The 23,089-nt window shown below is 43.6% G+C and overlaps 1 protein-coding gene across 1 annotated transcript in view; it reads right to left on the reverse strand.

Moving 5' to 3' along the window:
- Positions 1–23,089, reverse strand: part of LOC139340895 (cadherin-23-like) — a 111,479-nt gene that overhangs the window by 42,751 nt on the left and 45,639 nt on the right. Inside the window, exons 5-8 of the mRNA XM_070977012.1 lie at positions 16,747–16,941; positions 16,509–16,637; positions 13,213–13,291; positions 270–382 (exon numbers count right to left, since the gene is read on the reverse strand). Of these exons, the coding sequence (XP_070833113.1) occupies positions 270–382; positions 13,213–13,291; positions 16,509–16,637; positions 16,747–16,941 (516 nt within the window). The remainder of the gene's footprint in view (positions 1–269; positions 383–13,212; positions 13,292–16,508; positions 16,638–16,746; positions 16,942–23,089) is intronic.

The raw sequence follows: 23,089 nt of genomic DNA on the forward strand, positions 1-23,089 counted from the left end.
CCCCCGGAAGAGTTGGAGGAAGTGTCCGGGGAGAGGGAAGTCTGGGCGTCCCTGCTCAGACTGCTCCCCCCGCAACCCGGCCCCGGATAAGCGGAAGATAATGGATGGATGGATATTAGAGATTATCAAAGCCAGACACTGCATTGATTTCATACACTATCATATCAAAGCTCTCACTTGACCCCACCAGTGAAACATATTTTCGATTCCTTCTCTAAACAGCAACAGTCCCTCCACCCCCGCCAGCCACCTCCCATTCAGCAGCTCACCTTGACAGTGAGAGTGAATCCTGCTGAGTAGAGTGGGTTTTCTCTGTCCAGCTGGCCATTCACTGTCAGGGACCCGCTGATGTAGTCCAGGGCAAAAACGCTGTTGGTGTTCCCTGCATGGATGGATGGTGAGAGAGAGGCAGAGACAGACAGAGATAAGAGAGTCAGAGAGACAAACTCGACCGGTGTTGTGGATAATTCAACATAACCCCTGGGATGCAGCGAGGAGCCTCTGGAAGGGAAGACGGTGGATGACCTATGTGTGTGTCTCTATTTCATGCAATATGGATGCAGCTTTTGTCTCTTTTCCTGCCTTAGGCTGACCCAACACCTGCAACCTGTCCACAGCCTGCCTCTCCTGAATCCCTTTGTTTCATCCGTCACTGTCTGCCCTCCTTGTACTGCTTCTATTTCTTAGTCAGCCTCCCTTCTTCACTTCTTACCAAATGTATGCCGGAGCTATTGCCACTGAAGGTTCAACTTCAAGTTGCATTGTAAATCAACTACAGTTCAAATGTAATTCATGTCATGTAATACCGTGATGTCCTTAAACATGAATCGCGTGTTGTAATTCTTCCTTTCTACAGATTTTCTTTAAATTGTAGAAAAGAATAGATTATAGAAGTTTGACCTAATTGAAAAGAGACACATTTGCTCAACAGTATGCTGAACTGTCCAAGCGTGCTCTGCAGCATCTGTGCAATCACTGTCAGGTCCACAGCATGTCATTCTGAAACGTGATCAACAGAATGAGAGGACTTCATTCTCATTCCTTTTCACTTTCCAGACTGAAAATACTGAATGCTCATCGTATTACAAAACAACCCCATCCCGAATTCTGAAACACCAGCTCAAGACGCTACAAGACTAACTGACTGCTATGTTAGCACACTGCACACTCCTCCTGAAGTTCATCACTTCACATGGGCTGATGAATTGCATTAACTTACTTATAGTCTCTGCACTCCTTCAAACGGGGACATTTCAAATCATGAATGCTGCACTGTTCTCATTAAGAACTTTAAGTGTGCCTGCTGTTCTCTATTCACTTCAATTACACAGGTTAAAATATTAGACCCACTTGAGTCCTCCGCTCATATTTTCTTATTCCCTCTTTTCCTTTTCAAATTACCATCCTTCTCATTAACTTTCTCACCTCTCTTACACTCGTCTTTGACACTCTCAGTCTCAGGCATCTTGTGGTTGTGGTGCTTGCCTGCTAATTATACCCAGCAGATGGAGACAACAAACGAAAATACACCCAATCACCCTCACCTCTCTGCTGTTAATGTTCTCTCTCTTTCCCCCTGCTTTGCTCTCCACCCACTAAAATTTTTCTTCCAAATATGATTGGGATTCTTTGCGCCTTCTGCTTGTGTTGTACGAGACCCGAGGAAGCCCCCGTGCAATCTTCAGATGGTGGCAGTTCATATATGCGAATGCTGACAGAGGCTCAGCCATGTCCACCTGGAACTAACTCACTTATGTCTCGTTTATACGGTCCACTCTTACAGGCCGCTCATCTGTGCTGCCACACACTATCTTCTAACAGGATGATCTCTGGATGAAAAAGAGCAAATATGCTCGGAGAAATCAATTACCGTCAATGAATAAGTGCAAAAAATATGTGAACATATGTTGACAGCAGTGGCTCCTGAATATATAGAGAATGGAATGTCAGAAAATATGAAACAGCTTAACAAAAGCAGACACTGAGCACACATTACAGTTTGATACGCTGCTGCTCACACTACAAGCAGTGGAACCAAAGACTTGAAATTCATTAAAGCAGTACTCTACTGCTGGTGCTGCCATTACTCTGATTTATTAGTCAATATGTGACACAATGCTGTTCCCTTCAAGTCCCTTTTATGGCTTTGGTGGATTTTTTTCTTTTCTTTTTTCTTTTTTTTTCTTTTAAATTGTGACTACTGATGCTTTGCTTCATCACTACAAATTGATTATTGTTGTCTACCTGAAAAACACACATATTATCATCATTATCATAATACCAGCATTATTTTTATATTCAGATTTAAAAGGGAATTCTGCAGAGTAAGTCATGCCAGTCACTTATTCCTTCATGTGACCATGTTGTGTGTGAATTGTGAAAAACAAATCCAACATGCCTCCAAAAAGCATGTTTTTTGAATTCACATTACTTATTTGAAATACACTTTGAACCTTGAGCTGCACTTTGAGGGATTAAGAATCACTCACTCTCAGATAGTTTGTAGTAATAGCTGAGGTCTAGACTCCAGAGAAACATGGTCAGATGGTAAGTCTACAGTGCACAGCGGCGAAGGTCAACAGATTAACCCGTGCCTGTGTTCCCCACTCCCCGCTCGCTGCTCTATTATTGCCCTGTACCTAGCCTGGAATGGCTATGGAACAAAGCACACTGAGGGGGCGTAGAGGAGAAGAGGCTGGCCAGCAGAGAGAGCAAAGCTCTTGGGTAATTAGCCTGGATTGAGGCCAAAAGGTGGAGAATTGGAGGGAAGTGGAATTGACAAAAACTACTGATGATTACAGCCTGCTTCCATAGTCTATTTAATTGTGGGACTGGAGAACAGTGTAAGCAGGAATGCATTGTGATCCCTACATTACTTAAGTTCTCAATGGGATAAAACCACTTAAAATACACAGAAGCATTTACATTAAAACCATAGTATACACAGAAGAACACCTCAGAACCATTGGTTGAGAGGACACTGTTTCTCTTTGCCTTCCAAAATCATTACAAGTTGGTGTGTCACTCTCTGATTATACACCTATGGTTAAGGTTCGGTTAGGTTTCAGCACAAAAAGGACTTGGTTAGAGAAAGACTGGGTGGAAATTACTTTAAGTTTACAGGGATTTTGCCAGCATGTTGACAATAAGAAACACCTGGTTAAGGGTAGTCATGGTGAAAAGAAACCAATGTTAGCGTGACCGCTGGAAGGAAACGTGAAAAGAACAGTTGTTGAAGTCTGATAGTTTTTTTACTTGGTGGCTCTATTCCTATGAGAGAGCTTTGTCACTTGTACATGAACATATGTCATTTTTGGCCATCTGCTGAAATCACTGACGCTCAGTTTTTTTCAGTCTCACAGTCCCAGAAACAGGAAGATGCAGAGGATTAATCAGATTGAGTGTTACCTTGCAAAAAATGACCCTATGTAATGAATTTAATAATTCTACAGTAACCGTTTGGGAAAAGTTGCTTATTAGGAGTATCAGTGTAAGACTGAACCTGGAAAAAACAAAAAAATGCCAATCAATTTGTTTCACCAATGAGAAGAAGCTGATGCAACATTAATTGCAACACTTCCTTTCTGTCTGGATGGGAGGGGGGGCATGATGTTGATAGCGACTGGTGGTGGAGGCGGGTACGTGTATCGGGGTCTCAGACCCACTCACTGTGGGCATCATGCCTCTAAATTGGTTTGTCAGCTTCAGTGGCCTGACTAGCATGCCAATCTACTCCGACAGCCGCTCCTTACCCGGACGACTGGGCACTCACCTGACCAAGCAACGAGTGGCGTTTACACACAAACACACACACACCTGCACAAGTGGTGTGCTGTAATGTACACGTGCACAGCAGAGCGTTGCTTCAACTCTGTATGCATCTGGTAAAGAGGCTCTGACTCACTGCTTCAGGTTCCACAGAATGGCCTTCCAGCTCAGCTCCGCTGTGTGTCGAGTTTGACCGGAGAGACAGACTGAAATTACACAGAGTGACTCACGGGTCCCACTGAGAGGAAAATATAATCATATTCTAATTGCTGATAGAAAGTGTTCTCCAGTGATCTGCCAGGACACTATGATTAGACCCCCAAGGGGTGAAAATGGCTGCACACAGATACACACATGCTCAAATTCAGCACAAATAAATGCACGCTTCCTATTCACATTTCATATTCAGATTTAGTGGTGGTGTTCATGAGTTCCGCGTGTGTTAATGCGAAGGTATTTCAGCTCGGAATTCTTATGTAGATAGAGTGTGTGTGTGTGTGTGTGTGTGTGTGTGTGTGTGTGTGTGTGTGTGTGTGTGTGTGTGTGAGTGAGTGAGTGAAAGTGTGCATGTGGCAGTAACTGGCAGAGTTTGATTCTATGATGTGAGACTCCGGGGGATTAGCCATGCTCTCATATTACTGACAGTACTGGACTGGAAAATGAGAAACCATGCCATGATTTTGTCTAGTGTGGAGTACACACTCAAATGAACTCACACACGCACACCTAAATAAATGCCCACAAGCATGCACGCACTCACAACTCACACGAACAGCCATTATTTCCTTGTGCTGCACATTTAGTGTGTGTGCAATAGCTTCAATAGCTAGTTCTACAATTACAAGATAAAAGTAATCCAAATTATTTGCCACTTTGAATAATCTCAGCATTGCCAGAGCATAAAGAAAAACATGGATGCGGATTTCATATTATCTGTTGACAAACACATTTGAATTCTTGCATCACAAACAATGAAGTGAAGGCTCATTTACTGAGAACAGTTTCCTCATTGCATTTCTCTCCAATTACAAAGAGCAGAAGGGCGCGTGAGAGGGAAAACTAGGGAGGCTGCAAACGGGAGAGACGGGGTGTGTTGAGTCACAAAAGTGGAAAACATACATGTGTAGTTATTAGGGGGGATTGCCCAAGAGAACAGAACACATAAGGCATTTGATCTGATGGGTTCAATCGGACGCGTGACAGGCGGATGACAATGACTTTCTCCGAGCAATGAGCTTTTGAGGACAGCCAAAGCAGGAGTTCTCCAAGTGTAATCGCCATGACTAAGCCAGTGACAACTGTTTTCTCTAGTTTGTGACAACACCATGGGGGCGCTGGAACATTCTAGTAATGTGATATGGCATGCAGCCAGTCCTTAGTGTCTTGGGGCTAAGATTTTGTGTACTTTGCTAAATGTACACAAATTAGTGTCACTTTTAAGGATTACGCCTACAGGCAAATCATGTTGATGATGAGGTTTTAGTTATTGTCTTCAAACTGCACTCCATTTTAAATCTAAATGAACAGCTTCTCACATACCCTGACTGGCTTGTGCACGTGCTCATGTGCGCATCTGTCACACACACCCCTCTGTGTGTGACAGCTACCAGTGCATATGTATGTGTTTTTGTGTGTGTGATGCAGAGTGATAATGGCCCTGTGGGTGTCTTGCCATTGGCAGACATGCTGCATTTCATGAATACTCAATGAACTAGTTTCATCAAAAGTTTTGCTTCAAAATAGGTCCAAGGACAAATATTCTGAGACAATACAAGGCAGATGAAAGCGGCTTCTTTTTTCTTGCCCAGGTATCACACCGCTGTGTGGTTGACATCGCTGGATAGAAGTGCTTCCACTGTCACTGATTCCTCAGCTTTGACTAGCAGCTCCTCCTGCTGCATCTAGAGGAGTTCCCGTTGATCAGTCCTGTTCAGCTTGGAACGGAGAAGTGTCACTTTCAAGGCTACCTCCACCTTGTGACAAAATATCTGTCTGCTTTTTCAAATACCTACAGGGAGGGTCAGTGCAACATGATTCCAAAGGAGACTGTGGCCATAGTTGTGCCCACTGCCCAGAATATTATTTATTTATTATTGTTAGTTAAAATACACTGACCATGCATGAGCACTGACAGAAGGCTGGTGTTATGATGGCAACAATTTCATTGTAAGAATGGAGGAGAAATGAACTGAAAATGTTTTGTAATGTTTAGATTCCATTTGCATTCCTATGGGATGGGTGATGCCTGATTCAACGCTCTTCATCTGTGCTTCCAGCACACACACAGTGGGTATGTTTGTGCGTGTGAGGAGGTTCACGGTATCCCCTCGATTCTAACCCTCCGTCTGAAGACACCCTGTGAACCGGCAGAAGCTGCCTCTTCTGACATGAGCCCACACCTGATTCCCCCTATGGCAATAGGAACACCAGACCAAGCCGGAGGTACCTGCAACTGAACATGGATCTTGCCAGTGATGGGCGGGGATACGATTTTAAAGATTTATGTTTTTGGCCACATACATGCAGCTTAATATGTAAGCTCTTCTCTCTGAGTAATGGCCTACTCATCACAGTGCTTACTGAGAACGAACTGTACCGCAGATATCCTGAGTGTTTCCTCGGTTGACACCAGTTCCAGGAGCCACAGAAAAAGCTAAACTGATTCTCAACCCGGTCACAGCCAGAAGTATTGATCCACGGTCCTCAGGTCTCATGGAAAATAATCAAACTCAGAGCTATTGATTGCTGGCTTTGATCTGTCAGCTCAAGGTGTCACATCTTCTCCTTCCAACAGAGCATTGTGCTGGCAGTGTAGTCTTATCTCTCCACTTGTGTGTGTGTGTGTGTGTGTGTGTGTGTGTGTGTGTGTGTGTGTGTGTGTGTGTGTGTGTGTGTGTGTGTGTGTGTGTGTGAGAGAGAGAGAGAGAGAGAGAGAGAGAGAGAGAGAGAGAGAGAGCATATGTGTGAGAATTTTTGTCTGTGCATCTAAGAGTAGACTACAGTACTTGGGATTTATCCTCCTATCTGATATTTTTCTGCAGTTTGCTAGACGTTACAAAATCTGTTTTTGCACACTCTGTACAAAACAACAGCTGGCTGGAAGACAGCAGCAGAGGAAATTGGGTTTGACATCTGGAAATGTGCTTGTTCAGAATCAGATAGCTTAGGATAACATTTCTCAAAGCCAGCAGCATCCTCTTTATCCCGTAGATAAATGAACGTAAAGGAGAACCTCTAACACTGATAGTAAAGCTGAAATATATGTTAGGGACTTAAAAAATACATCTGGGTGAGTACAACAACCACAATCTAATGTTTTAATCTAAACTGTTTTCTTTTCAACATCTGACTTTGTGTCATTCTAAAATATTTCATCTGAATTTGCAGTATGAACCGTTAAGTGCATGTAGCTGCAGGACATGACTTTGGATTAAATTAAATGAATCAAGTGAAAAGGGAAGAGATCAAACGAGGAAACTCACTGTATGAGACTTACAGTATATCATAGCCCAGTGAGGTCTGCACTTGATACTGAACACAGCTGTGCCACTAGAGTCGACTACACTTTGGATTGTGCTGTGATCAGTTTCCCGCAGACTATCTGCCTTCTCTAAGAGATTACATAGCAACAGGCTGTGGAGAGCCTCCGAGCGTCTAATTGAAAACCCGGAGAAATCCCAGCGACGCAGCAGTCACAATAAGAGCTCCTCATAGAATAACAGGTATTAGCCTTGTCCATAATTCAGCATGCCTGCTGATATGAGTTAGGCAGTATAGAATCAGAGCATCGGGGTGTAGCAGCACTGAAGGATAGAGATTCGTGTGGAAAGGCAGACGAGGGGAAATAATCGCCTTTACGACTTATCAGTTTGTTCAGGCGGGAAATGGTGTGGCCATACCTGTCTGACCCAAATGCCAGAAAGAGGCTAGAAGACAAGGTCAGTCGTCTCCCTCAGACCCACTGCACTAGACGGGGTCACCTGTCTCACACCTGTGGCAGGGGCAGACAGGTGTTCACATGCTGCACTAGCCAAAGGCCATGGAAGTCAGTGGATGCCTGTGGCTGCACTGCGTCTGCAATACGTGGTCTCACTCCACGGCCTCTGACAAACTTCAAGATAGTGTAACATTTTTTAGCAAATAGAAAAATTGAGTTATCATCTTTTATCAGTTTAGACAATTATTCTGGTTGGGTTGCTGCAAATTAAAATCCAATGCGGTCAGGCAAGAGAATGTGAGAACTAGGAGTTGGCTGGCATTGTGTCAATTTCTTTGCTGCAGTTTCCCAACACAGAGACGACGCAACGAGAGAGGAAGAAACGTCCAAATGGACAGAAAAGGGTAGAGATGGAAAAAGGGCTTAAGATGGGATTAGTTGTGCTTGCGTGTGACAAAAGAGATAGAAACAAGCACACACAGATAAACAACAGGCTGATATGAAAGGCTTGGGGGATGTCCTTTCATTCTGTGAGACGCTAGGCTGGTTTTTATTCTGCTTGTTCTTACACTATCATTACAGCACAGTGGAGAGGCTACACAAGCTTTACATGAAGGCTTAACTATTATCCTAACGGACAGCAACACTCTCGGACAAGACTTGTTGGCCTCTAACGCTTTGTGATAGGAATCATAGATAGCCTAGCTCATTTTAGAGAGGCAGAGGTTACCCCCATTGGGCCAGATATGGAGTATTTTCATATTTCTTGAGAATCACACCCTGTTTTGAGCTTTTCTTTCCTTCCGTGTGTGTGAGTGCATGTGTGACGGCGGTCCATCCATGTATGCATGAATGCATGAGTGTGTATTGTGTGGACGTTGTGCCAGAGTGAGTCCGTCAGGGCTTCAGAGTGTCGGTCCCTCAGGTCGTTGATGTCAGTGAGACTGACCAAGGCTGTCTGTGCTCCAGCCTTGTTCGTCCTCAGGGGTGGGTCTGAGTGGATAATGGCTGACATTTTGGGATTTGTTTGTCGCTAGGGCTGAGGTGTAATACGCTGTGAATAAAAGCTCATAACGAAAGTTCATTGGTGAAATTGGTTTTGTCAGGAAACCCGCTCAGAGCCTATACATTATTTGTTCTTTACCTTTTGTAAAAACAGCTGCACACCTGCTCTAACCTTTGTGCCAGTCCGTCCAAGTCCGTCCAACATCATGTGGGAAGCATCAACTTTAATTATCCTTGTATTTTAATTATCCTTGTATTTTTTTCTTCAAACATTCACCAGTTTGACATATCTGTACAAAAAATTCATATTATCATTTTGGACACATGATTATTTACAGCTTTTTTTGTACCCTCAGGTGAGCTGTTAAATTTATTTCAGACTCTGTTCATTGCGCAAAAACATGTAACAACAGGGATCAAAATGGAGACCATGCAGGTGTAAGACTGTCATTTTATATTCCTGATAGTGACAAGAGTCATAGCAACCAGTGAAACAAGACTGATATTTGATTCCCTGAGCATGACTGCTACTACAAACAGATACCTGAACACCTGGTGCATTCTTCTGCTCCCTCTCTGCAGAATCTAATGGGCCAATTACCAGCATGAGAATGAATTCATTTATTTTTTTTTTTAACAGGACTAAAATGCACACTTAAATCACATGGAGCAAGTGTAAAAAGCATTACTTGATATAATATTGCCAGTGGCCAAATTTGACTCACATCCCATTTCTGTTACACAGGAAATTTAGAGTCATTTTAGGTGAAGGTTTCACATCAGGAGAAGTGCATTTGGATTTTATCACGCCTCAAATATTTGGCTGAACATTAGTAGTACCAGGAGAGAGCTAGTAGTGGTGATTATTGCCAGAGAACCTCCATAACTTTTGTCCGATCAATAATGATTTGTCAGTGACTCTGCACAGCTTTCTCAAATAAAAAGGCTTGCAGAAATTACAAATTCATTCATCACAAAAATCTCTCAGATCCATGATTTAATTCCAGTCCAGCATGCCTCTCAGCAATCGAAGGCGTACTAACATGATTACTGGTGGATTAGAACTGATGAAACTATTTTTTCTCTTTATCTTGTTTGTTTAAATGGTTCTGCAAACACACACCACATGGTTAATGCTGCTTTTAAGCTGGTCTCTGTAATAATACTGTAAATCACTATTGAGGCTAGCAGGGGTCTACATCATTAGTGCTACATGCACATTTGCATGTCATTGTATCACATAAGAAAAGAGGAAACATAAGGAGCAATTATAGCAGCATCTACTATGATAAGTATTAGGTCATTAAATCCAAATCACCTCTAAAAATGCCTGTTTGTTTAACTTTGTTAAGGGAAAGAACCACTAAGGACATGCAATAGAATCCTTAATGTCACTGTCAGTGGTAGGAATGTTTGTTATTGTTGAGGCATTTTGGCACAAAATACAAAATACAATCTTAGTAGCAAAAAGCCAAAAGAAAGGTTAGCTTAGTGGGCTTTGGTTAGAGCTTTTGAAATATAATGAGACCAGTAGGTCAAAGGTTCAATAAGGGATACATCACACCCTGTGGACAAGGGATTTACCATCAGAACCACCCCCCTGAATCTCCACCATCATAACAAACTGCAACATTGGCGGCAGAGCGCTGCTGTATCTTACTATCTCTTATACATATCAAATCCCAGATTCGCCCTCTGATTGGAGGAGGGAGAGGAAATCCTCATCTTGAGTCCCACAATCATTAGCATAAATCACAGCTGCAATTAAAACCTCGTTTATCTTAATTACTGAACTAATGAGACGAGTCCCGCAGGAGTGAGCCGCACTCTCCGAGGACACTCGGGGCGAGGAGCGGGAAGGCGAGGGAGGTGTTGTGCAGAGTCTCACTTAAGTCTGCAAACAAGTACGCCCTCACACTAATCTGACTGCAGCCGGTCACAGGAGTCTGGATAGGCAGAGACATATGTGCAAGTACACATGTACAAGCGTGCACACACACACACTCACACAAAACCACACTCATGCTTAGAAAATGCATAATCTGACAACCTCACCCTCCCACCTTTATCTCCTGGCACTGCATCACCCTTCAACTTCCATTATCTATCAAACTTATAATGATTTTATCAAGCCTACAGGCTCCATCTCCATAAGGGCTTAGTGCGGTGCTATAACTCTTGATTTTGCAACGACTGGGAATACATCGCACCACCTAATTAATGTCTTTTTAATGCTCTTCTCCTCTAGAGCTTAACTCAGCCCTTCAACTCTGCAACAAACACAACACACACAACAATACAACATGTGGCAGCAGACGGTAAGTAAGACTGAGTGGGTGTGTGCACTGAATGGGAGCGGAGTGTTTATGGAGAGCTCCATGGAGAAGTGGGCTGGACTGTGCGCACATGCATTTAAGCACTCGCAAATAATACATGGCTGCGCACATGCTGGCACGCATGGACACACACACTCAGGGTCAAATTCCTTCGTTCTGCTGTGAGGTCAGGCAGTGACTCAGCAGATGGCAGAACAATGAATATCTTCATCATCCAAAATTCCCATGGTGCGCCAGGCTTATCAAGCAGGGCCAGCCCTTATCAGCCAGCTGGCAATGGTGTAGGCACCAATGTCCTTCCATCCTGACCATCCTGGGCTCAGCGGGGGGCATGCAGAGTTTAAAGGATACGGTCCACACACGGCGGTAATCCTCCCAACTGGTGTTTACTTTCACCACACAGATCAATGTTTCACACCTGAAGGATCTCAGAGGGATTGTTCGTCCTTCAGGATCGAAACGTTGATTGTGGTGAAAATAAACACCCTACGGGATATTAAAGCGGTACTACATCAGCGCATGGACAGCAGAGTCAAAAGCATTTGTGTTTAACTTAATAGGAATATGGAGTTGATGAGGAGAGGTATGGAAAAAGGGAGGGCTGCATTTTACAGAAGCTCTTGCAGAAAAGAAGCCACCTCCTCATTTTTTAACAAGGACAAACAGCAAATTTGGAACAAATAAGAATGAGCAGTTCTTTTCGTGCAACACTCATATCAAGATCATGACAAGAAGGATGTGTGGTCGATAAAATATTAGCACCACAAAATAAAAGAAGGAAAACAGAAGGAAATACCTTCCATCCATTTCATCTTCTGACCTCTGCATGCCCAATTATGACACAAAAATAACCTGGATGGCGCCACATAGACAGCAGCAGGAGTAATAGGGACAGCTATTCTCGTCAAATCGCAGGGTGGCGTTAATTGAGCTGTGCTTACTCCATTACAAACTCACAGCGGGTAAGATAACCTGGTTAAGGTGTAAACATGACAGCTGCATTAATTGGAGCATTGACTTCGTTTAGTCATAATCACATCACCAGAGCGAGTGCATGAAATCTCAGTGCGTCCTTTTACATGGTTCGTTCATCTCTCACTTTTTGCTTATTGCAGCTTCTCTCAGGTTATAAACAGGGACCATGGTCAGTGCAGCGGAGAGTACCCCAAGGTTTTCACTTCAAACTCTGTGTCATTAAGCAAACAAGCTAAACCTTCAGCATGTAACATTCCTCAAAGGTCGAGAGTAAAACATGGTGTGAACATGAATGTACAGCACGGACAGGTTGTTAGTCCCAAAAACATCTTTTCTGCCGTTGACAGTTAATGTTAAGTGGATTTCTTCACCCTGTAAACTTACCAAAGGGATTTGGAATCATTTCTGTGTTTTCACGTCAATTACACAGATAAGGCTAAATAACAAGATACCTGTCTAATAGTGACAACCCAAGGTATGGACCAATACCAAAATCTATCTCAGAGCTCCTTGCCTCAAGGTAAATCTGTCCACCAAGTTTCATGGGAATCTGTTCATGAGTTTTTGAGATATCCTCCTGGCAGACAGACAGACAAAGTAACTGGCAGGCACAAACATCACATCCTTGGCAGAGGTAAGAAAACTAAGTTCAGGAGTATTAAAGCAGGATCACTGCTATAGCCTTATCAGCACCGCGCAAACTGTAGCTTCCTCTCGTCTTCTTAAAAGTAAAACTCTCAGGTAAAGTAACACAAGTTAAGGATTGTAGGAGGAGGCCCAATACGGCGGTCATTAGCAATCCCAGCACATTTCACCCAAACTGCTTGTGTGACATATCTAATTAAACAATCGCAGCAACACAAGTAGGCGACAACAGAAAATCATGAGATCACCCTCTTCTGCCGAAAGTCAAATTTGTCACTCTGACAAACCGTAATCCTGTTTTGATGGCACGGGCCAACTTGTGAATGATAACACTAAATGATGGCTGACTTTCACACAACTGCACCAAACAGTGATTAATAACTGCTTACAGGCAAGCCTATTCTCCAATTCTGAGGCGCTGCTCTCTGCCGTTATTGACTGTTGTGCTTGATGAGACTTGTCTATTATTGCTGTGGGATTATGATAAGAAGTGATCGATTCCACCCCTCTGTGCTGAGGATGTCAGATTGATTATGTGACTCAGACCTGAGATGATGGTGTAGCCGATGCCTCTCGGTCGGCCAAGATCCTGGTCAATGGCCGTTATCTTCCGCACTTCGTATCCCTGCAGAGACACACACAAAGCATCCTGCGTAAGATGCATGTAAGCTTTCACAGTTGCATTTTCGACATTTTCTACAGTAGTTTCCACTTTAATCTGACCTGTTACCACCTGGTATCGCAGTAAAAAGGCAAATCGCAAATGAAATAAATTCATATTCTATGTTTTCTTTCCTTTGCTATGAACACCAAATTATATTAGTGCCTTACACTGCTGTATATACTAGTGGCTTTTGTTATATTGTAAAAAATATATCGATTTTTGTCTTTTGAAGTCTGTGACTGGAGACATTTTCCACTAAGATAGCCATCATCCAGTGAAGACCATGAGTGAGCACTTCCCACAAATATATCTTGAAACATAAAAACATTGTATTTCCACGCTGGAACAGAAAAAAATAGCACAACCATAACCAAATGTCAAAAAACATCACAGCACGCAAAGCAAATATTTGTTTGTATGTGTGCTTTTGGCATTTCATTGGGGTTTATTTTTCCTTTCAATGTTTAAAAACTCTCCAGCGGAGCCAATGAGTCCGCAACTCAACAAACCACAGTATGACAGTTGAAAAAAAAAAAAAAAACTGAAAAAGAAAGAGAGAGAGAAAGCCGTTTGAAAAGTCTTTGATCCACTGAGCTTTCTCAGCCTTCGTGCCTTCAATCGGACACGGTGATACTTAAAAACACCAGTGCTGCAGTGAGAGATGGTAAGACCCTCCCTACTTTCCAATTTCCTTCCTTCTCTCCTCCTCCCACCCTCCTTCCCTCCCTTCCCTCTCACCCTCTCCCGCTCTCTCCCTCTCACCATGCAAGCTGCCTCCCATTGATCCTGCAAATTGTGTCTAAGGCGTGTTTATGCTCCATTTCTGCCAAAGCATCTCCTGTCATTGACCAATTACAGAAGAATCAATTACAAGCCTTTTAGAGAGACTGATTCACACCAATCACTAGCTGAGAGGGAAATAAACTCACACACACACACACACACGGGCGCAGGCACACACACACACACACACACACACACACACACACACACAGACAAGATTTAGGGACAGTCTAAGAGAGAAATAAGGGATGGAAAGAAAGCGACTGAGGAGGAGAAGTGATGCTGAAGTAATATGAGCAATATTCTCGAGCTGTCCACACAAGTGGAATATGTTCAATCAGCCATCAAAGATACGATCCTCCCTCCTGCAAATACATACACACGCACATACACACTCACACACCAGCACATCTCCCCAAACCAAAGTCACCCCCCTCCCTCATTTCTAGCTATACAGTGCATTACCCCCCAACCCATTCTCCTTTTCTCTCTTTCTCCTCATTGATTTGACAGCCAAATTGTGTTTGTCCTAGAAGGGGCTTAAACGTCAGTCCAAGCAGCATGGATTCACAGCTATAACAGCCGAAAACCCTGCCCTGTGATTTCATCTGAAAAAAGAAAAAATTTTTCTTCTACTCCTTTGTCAAAGTTTTCTACGGATGACGGGTTGATTGGCTGGAGAAAAAGAGAAAGACAGACACAGAGAAACAAACAGGAACGGAGAGAGACAGAGGCAGAAATAGACAGGGAGTTTTTTTGTATGTGTGCGAGTGTGTGTGCACTCACACCTTTGAGAAATGACCTATGACAGGGATCCGAGTTTGATTTCCCTTTACGTGTAAATGTCATGGGCCTTGAGAACAGTTGACACTCGTTCCGTCACTGTACGCCCTCGGCTTATCACCGCCCAACACTGCCTAATGGAAATGACACATGCCTGTTAGAATAGCACATGAGGGCATCGGAAGTGTTTGCGTGTGCGTGTGTGCGTACGAGCGCAGTGGCACCGTTGGCCTGCATCTCACTTTAAGTACTGTTGTTATGCTGTCTGTATCTGCTGTGGGGTCAAAGGGGCTCGGTAACAGATTTTGGTTTGCACGCCTGCCGTGACCTCCTCCTACAGCGTGGCAGTAATAGGATTACACACTGCCCCCTACTGTCAGAGGCAAGAGCTGCAACCCTCCAAGGCAGTATTACTGAGGCTTAACCCTGCTCAGCCGCTGTGAGAAATCTGGAATCCACTGCTCGATGTCAACTTTGTGATCCAACGCTCTTCTTAAACATCGCTCCCCTTTATTCCGTCAACTTACTTTTCCCCTCTTTCCTTTCACCTTTTTTCAGTTCACCCCAGCATTCTCTTCCTACCCCCCCCTCACACCTCCCACTGCTCTCCCTCCTGTTGTGACCTTCCTGGTGACAGTTGATGAATCAGAGAGTCAGGGAGACACCGGGCGTCGACTCCGTCACGCCCCGTTAATATGCATGCAAATGTAGCACTTGACATTTCTACTACGGCGCATGCAGGCCGGGGACGAGGGATGTGCGGGTGGGTGTTTGAGTGGGGGGTTGGGTGAGGCGGGAAGAGACTTCAGGAGAGGCAGAATGAAAACTGATAGAGAGAGAGAGAGAGAGAGAGAGAGAGAGAGAGAGAGAGAGAGAGAGAACAGAAATAAGGACGGACAGTATTATGCCCCTGTGTGTAATTCCCCCTCTATGAGTGGAAACATCAATAGCTGGACCATTAGCCACCTGGGAACCGTGTTTAGAGGGCTGAGTCAGGGGAGTGAACATAATGGTGTACAGGGAAAAAGACACTCAGTGTATTAGATACCCATTACAAACCTACTTTCAATGAAGACAAAGGTAAGGTCATTGTGAGACTCCACTGTTTGGTGCTTCATGCAACATACTGACTTCATACTTCACACACATGCAGCGCATGAGGTAGCATGGTGAGATAAATCCTATAGCCCCAGTGACCTTTGCTAGAGGCCTCACATCCCTGAAGCTGGACTGTAAATCTCCCACAGTAATTACAGTCTCCAACACCTGCAGTGCTGTATGTAGTGTCCCCAGGCTGAGTTTGGGTGTGTGTGTGTGTGTGGGGGGGCTTCACAATGAGGATGAGAGGTGAGACATCTTGCCCTGATAATAACTCAAGTGTGTTTTAACCATATTTCTCTTCTTCCTGCTTCAAACACCTCCTGAATAATCAAAGAGCAGGATGAAGATGGGACAGGAGGAGCTGGGATGAGCAATGCGATGGGAGATAAGTGGGACAACAGGGAAGAATGGGGCAGAAAGGAATGGACAGATTACAGGGTTTCACATAAAAGCTGCATCAAAAGGATGCAAGCTAAGGCAGCGGGACGTCAGGTGTGATTGTATTACTCACCAGGGGAACGTCCTCCTCTATGTTGGTACTGTAGGGCAGGTTGGTGAAAATGGGGTCCATGTCCTGGACATCAGTGATGCTGATGGCTAAGTTGGCAAGCCGGGACAGAGGTCTCAGTTTGTCTTGATCCTGATAGAAACAGAAGCAAAAGTTGCGAATACGCATGTGAATTAATCTGAGTGAGCAAGCTGCGTCTGTGCTAATGCAGACTGAAAATGCCTGCTGTGTGTGTGCTGACCGTGGCGTTGACGGTGAGCTGGTACGCTGAAGTTATTTCATAGTCCAGAGGTCTGATGACAGTGACGGTGCCTCGGGCCCCGTCGATGGCGAAGAAGGGAGAAGACGGCTGGAATGAGAAGAGAACACTGCCTCCAGTGCCCTGATCTGGATCTGTGGCGTTCACCATGAACACTGATCTGCCCACCGGTGTGTTCTGAAAGACACATTTGAGCAGACACACACGTGTGGCCAATGAGTACAAACAAACAGCAACATACACATGTTTTCTGTTGTTACAGTCAGAAATGATCACGATGGATATCGAAGCATTACTGAAGTAGAGACTGAACTTATGACCTTCATGTGGTTTACATAGAAAAGCCACAGTGGAAAATTTAATTTAGTCATAATTTTTGGAACACAATGTTCTAGTTGTGACTGTGACTCTGTATATTCTTCCCCTCCAGCTACTCCTCCAAATTATGACCGCAAATAACAGTGCATTCATGGTGAAACTGGTTAAATAAAGGCAATGATTAACAAACGGTAAGAGCACTAAAACAATTCTACACTTGGCCGTTAGAGAAACAGGTTCCCATGAAATGACAGTTCAGCCATCATTCACTCACATCAACACATCCAGTGAGGCTTTAAGACGACAGTGTCAAGCTGGGCTGTGTGTCAGAACGGCCACATTGCAGATAATGAGACAAATGTTGAAGCCAACTAGCGACTGGTTTACTACAAAACCCCTGGACTATGCTGCGTGATTTGCTCCAAAAGACTGTCTCATTGGCATTTCTGCTGAAATGTTTTAAAGAGGGCTGAGAAGAAACTATCTCAGTGGTGGGGTCCTGCAAAGTTCACTGGAACTTCAACTGATAGGGCGTTGAGGAAAGGTAATGACTTACATTTTCATTTACAACTTTTCTCATCACCACCTATGCACAGAAACAGGTTCAGAAGAGTGACCACACTCAGAGTTTCATATGGGCACACAGAACACATTTACTGTATGGCATCTCAGCCATACAGAATGACACACTCTGCTAAAACAGATTTTACTTTCACACAACTTCATCTGTGTAGGGATGTCCCACTCTCAGAAAAAAATTTGTAAAGATAAGCCTTGCATATCTTTTTTGCCCCCCCAGAATTGCCGTGGATATCTAGAAGCTGAGGGTTAAGAAATATCGACTGAGCAGGAAAGCTGCACAATGCCACATCAGAGTATACTATTTGTGTCAGTCATGGTCATTGTCCAAACCTGGCAAAAAGAGGCAGCCGTACAAAGATGCACAGTCCCCAGGTACTGCAGAGCAACGTGTCTGTAAGTTTGAGGAGCATCCCCATTAATTGGAATTTTATCTCAAAACAGCCACACACATGCACAGACACACAATTAATAAGAAATGAGAATGCCTACAGATACGAGAATAAGAAGGTTGTGCGGGAGGACGGGAGGTATTCCAGGTATATTACTGGGAAGAATTGCCTGCAAATGCCCCTCTTCTCTCCTTCTCGTTGTCACTCACGCTCACCTGCGCCCACACACACGGTCCAGAGTGTGTGGCCTTGTTTACTGCAGGGGGAGAGCGTGACCACATGGGGAGGTCGTGGTGTTGAACTGAGCTGGGCCCTGAGCCAAAGCGAAAGTGACACAGTAAGAGAGCAGTTGACCCCACAGTCTGTCTGCACTGGTGCCAGGGGAGTGTGGAGGTGTATTTGCATGTGCGTGTGTATGTGTGTGTGTGTGTGTGTGTGTGTGTGTGTGTGTGTGTGTACATGGTACCTTGTGCCTTTTATAAAATGTGTTAATGTGTGAATGCTTTGGTTAGAACATGTGTATGTTTGTTTGGATAGTATGAACATGTGGGTGAGACTGTGTCTGTTTATTTGTAATTTGTGTAGCCAAATGTGTGTGTGACTTGTTGTTGTTGTGACCTGCTGACCCACTGTCTTACTCTCAAGGACAGGGGGCCATCACCCAGGTAACACGACAACATAACAGCCAGGTAAGGCTGCCTGCCTCTGTCTACATGACTTAACATTACAGCTGCTGCACGTACACTTCCTCTCTCTGCTTCTGGCATTCTTCTCGCTTGATTTCCCTGCTTTAACTTTGTCCCATTGGTCTCTGCTAATGCATGAGCAGTGCTGGAAACTGGTCTGTCTAACCAGATTAAGGCAGATTGCCACATGGGAATTGAGGGACAGAAAGAGGAGAGAGATCTGAGTAGTGTAGCTGCAGGGGAAGTTGAGGAGAGCAACAGATGCCAGAGAGGGCGACAGATATCACAGCGCTCAGTTTCTCAACCTCGGAGATGGATCTCCCCGATGTATGCAGACAGAGTCGCAGGTCATTTCTGAGACTGAGGTATTGAAAGTTAATGTATTTTAGATCGAAACAAGCAGATGTGAAAGTCAGAATTGCTACTAAATCAGAATTTTCCTTTCTTGTTTAGATCTTAAATGAGTGAACCTCAAACCTCCAACACCCATTCTCAAGTGATGTTTTTTCAGTGCTGTTGACGAAAAGCAAAAGCACTGTGGCTCTCAGTGTGAGAGAGGAAGTCAAGCGAGTAGGAAGCCCCTCTTATTGTCAAAGTAAAACATCTCTCTCAGGAAAAGAAAGGCATAACAAGAACAACAACTAACAGCCTCTTTGGAGAGTCGTCAGTTTGTCGTACTTTGCTATACTCTCCATACTGCAGCACTCAAAAGTGCGCCAGACCTCATCAATAGTTACTCGGTGAAGGAACAGAGTTACTAATCCACTCCCCCACAACAATAACGGCATTTGAATAAACATCTAAGCTGTGTTTCTCTGATATATTTATTATGCTTGTCAAGTTGTCTGCTTACCAGAGAACTGGAAACACCTGTGAAAGGTACTCCACAGCCTGCAGCGTGACACGGGAGCACAGGCGCAAATTAAATGGATAAAAAAAAACAAACTGCAGGTGAATGAATTGAATATTCCTGCTTGGGCTTGTTTATGTGTGTGCACACTTGTATACCTCTATGTGTGTCTGGCATGGGTGTCTGCTTTATCAACTTTGCTTTGATGTCAAGGAGGCAGTTTGACAGTTGAGCATTAGGTGAGCGTGTGTGTGCCTCTTTTAGGAAAGACGAAGCATGTGTGTGGATGAGATCTGGATGTGCGTGAGGAAAGTGTGCGATCTGACGTATCCTTTTCCTCCCCTGAAGCACGCCAGTTTCTATCTCTCTCTACACAGCAGCCTGTGGAACAATGACTCATTAACACCGCCCAGTGTCAAATGCCACAAGGTTCTGTAAATAACGTCACATTCCAATAAGTAAACACACACTCGCAAACACCAGTTTTGATCTCCCAGATTTGACAGTGCCATGGTGTTCAAAGCAGTTCAAGCAACAACAGTTCAAAGCTTTGCTGAGATGCACAGATGACCAGCTCTCAGCAGTGTGTGTCAGTGTGCCAGTGTGCTACTTCAGAGGTTAGCAGGCTTGGCCGTGCACAGGTGAAGATCATCTATGTGCTGCTATTAGACTCTAGAGGCTCTGAGGCCCGCTGACAGAATCCCAATGTAGCCATTACCCATTCACCTTATTCACTCCTATCTTCTAGTTCTCCCTTTATCGCCCCTGGAAGGCTTTCAAGGTCAAAATGTGCCTTTTACATAAGTGCTGCATTCCTGTGAGAAAAACAATAAAACCACCTTTTCGAAACAGTTGCTGTGTGATCATGAGCTCCACCTGATGGATTTCTCTGCATTCCAGCAGTCCACCCACCACACCACGTCTGCTAATCACTGCAGCTCACTGTGGAGCTCATCGGAGAGTAAAGAGCCATCAGATATATAGTCTTCGGCTTGGCCTTTTGTACCTTCCACTGGGTCTCAATAGCCTCGCCATCAGGCCATTGATTGGTCCCGTGTGATTCCAATTACAAGTCAATGTGGGTGACAAGGCGCAAAATGCTAGGCAGTGAATCCCTCTTTTTATTAACCTATAAGACTGTCAAGATACTTCTTCATAAACAAGGCACACAATAAAGAATGCCCAGCAAGGACTGGCGAGACCAGTGGCTGCTAAACTGGGTACCACTGCAAGCTAGCTGAGAAGCACTGCATGTGTCACCACCTACTCCTTCAAGAGCAAAAGCCAATTGGCTCATATTCCCGCGTATGTGCCTTGACAGCGCTTTGTAGCTTTTAAATAAATGGGGGCTATTTCCTATGGGAAGCAGAATGTTAAGTGGAGACAGTTGAGGGATGAAGCGAGTTCCCTGCTGTGTCTTATCTGAAGTGCACTGCAGGAATCGCCCTCTTCTCCATCTGAGAGCTGCTACTTATGGAAGGAGAGGAGGAGGAGGAGAGCCAGTCTGTACAGTATACAGAGAGAGAGAGAGAGAGAGAGAGAGAGAGAGAGAGAGAGAGAGGTCTAAAAGGAAGAGCATTCAGGCCTCACTGGGAACTCACTCAAATTTCCATTCAGTTTACTCTTCATAAATTATAATGGTGTAACATAGATTTTCAATTTTTTTTTTTTTTTTTTTTTAAATTCTGAAATACAAAAAAATTCTGTATTTAATATAATATATTTAGTATTCTGTGCTATTTGCCAGTTTTTGTATGATCCTCTTTGGTCTACATTTAAACGTGTCCAGAGTTTGATTAAAAGCCACCTTTGAGAAACTACATCCAGCAAGAAAACCCTGAAAGACCTGAAGTCCAAGAAAGCCTCAGTAGAGGTCCAGAATGGAGTTGCGTTGAAGCTCAGATCCATGGAGGAGTATAAAGGAATTAATTAAAGGTCTCAGGAGCACGGTGGGCATCATTGTGTAAAGGAAGGAGTCTGGAAACACCATGATTCTTCACAGTCCGTAAACGGGAACAGATTGGTCAGGCAGGTGACCAAAAACCCAATGGCTCTAACAGGGCTTCAAAGTTTCTCTGCAAAGATGGCAGAGCCCATCAGAGGGGCTGGCATCACTGCAGCATTTCATCAATCATATCTTTGCAGCAGTGGAAGCAGATGGAAGTCAGTCCAGACATAACACATAAAAGCCTCAGAGAAGTTTGTCAAACAGCATTTAAGGGGAGACAATATAGGTCAAAATGCTGCCTTTTCTCTCATTTCTTTTGATGCACTGTTCAATTTTGAAATTTTGGGCCATGTCTCTGTTCAGACCAGTGGAAAGAAAACATCCAAAACACACTTTTAGGTGTTTATTTTAGTTCAGATTTTTTGTTCTGTTCCTCTATGTATTTATTCGCATATTTATACAAATAAACATTCAATTGTACTCAAAAAAAATAACTTCACAGAAGTAATCAACTGTGGGGGTTTCAAAGTGATATCTATTAGTTAATATTTTTACCCTATTCACCTGTACTGTGCTTAAAAATGTTACAGAATCTTTAAAGGCCATTTTCTCAAAATGAGTTTTTTTCTGGCCAGAAATCCCCCACTTTAGTCACACTTTCATGCAGCAAAATTTGTATTTTTATTCCAACTGCATGTTCCAATTACAACTCTATAGTCTGAAGGATTTTCCAGAGGGGTTTGTTTATAGGTTATTCATAGCCTGATTTAACATTTTTTACTGAAAACATGGTGAAAATTGGATTTTTTATAAGGCTCTCAGTATTTTCTGATTTATGGAGTGATAAAAAGAGATATCTTAATTTCCCTCTATAAAAACCTTTGACTCTAATAAGTCAGCAAAATGAAACAAGAATTTTGAGCCTAGCTTTATCCAATGTTTAGATTTCTGCTCTGCTAATGAACACATGCTTAATTAGATAATGTCTCAAGTGTATCATTAAAAATAATATTTCAGACTAATACTGTAATGCAAAGTGTGTCTTAATGTAAGTAATCAACTACTCAAGTTTCGCTGTGATATCCTACCTACCCTATTAAGCTGTAGTGTCATCCCTTAACAGACTGATGGCATGAGAGAAAAGATTCTGATGAAACCAAACATGTCCGTTTTTGGCCTGACTGCCACATTCCACATGAAACATCTGCTGAAAGCCACAGCAGAGTTCATCGATTGGTTAATACAGTCCTGTTACACTGACTATGGTGCTTTGTGTATGCTGTGGGGGTGGATTCTTCTTCAGGCAGAGACAGAAGACAACTTGAAACATGAAATAACACAAGAAAGACAATGCTGGATTGGCTGCAGAAACAGTCTGAATGTCCTTGAGTGGCCTCCACAGTGAACCTTGTGAATACAGCTGGAGACACCTGAGGATCACTAATGCACTTATGGATTTGCCAGGAAGAATGGGGGACACTAATTAACAGGAAACATTGCAAGACCAACATAAAACTTGGAATTGCTTCCAATGGTGGTTGTACAAAATAAT

This window comes from Chaetodon trifascialis, chromosome 13, assembly GCF_039877785.1.
Source record: "Chaetodon trifascialis isolate fChaTrf1 chromosome 13, fChaTrf1.hap1, whole genome shotgun sequence".
Taxonomy (NCBI): domain Eukaryota; kingdom Metazoa; phylum Chordata; class Actinopteri; order Chaetodontiformes; family Chaetodontidae; genus Chaetodon; species Chaetodon trifascialis.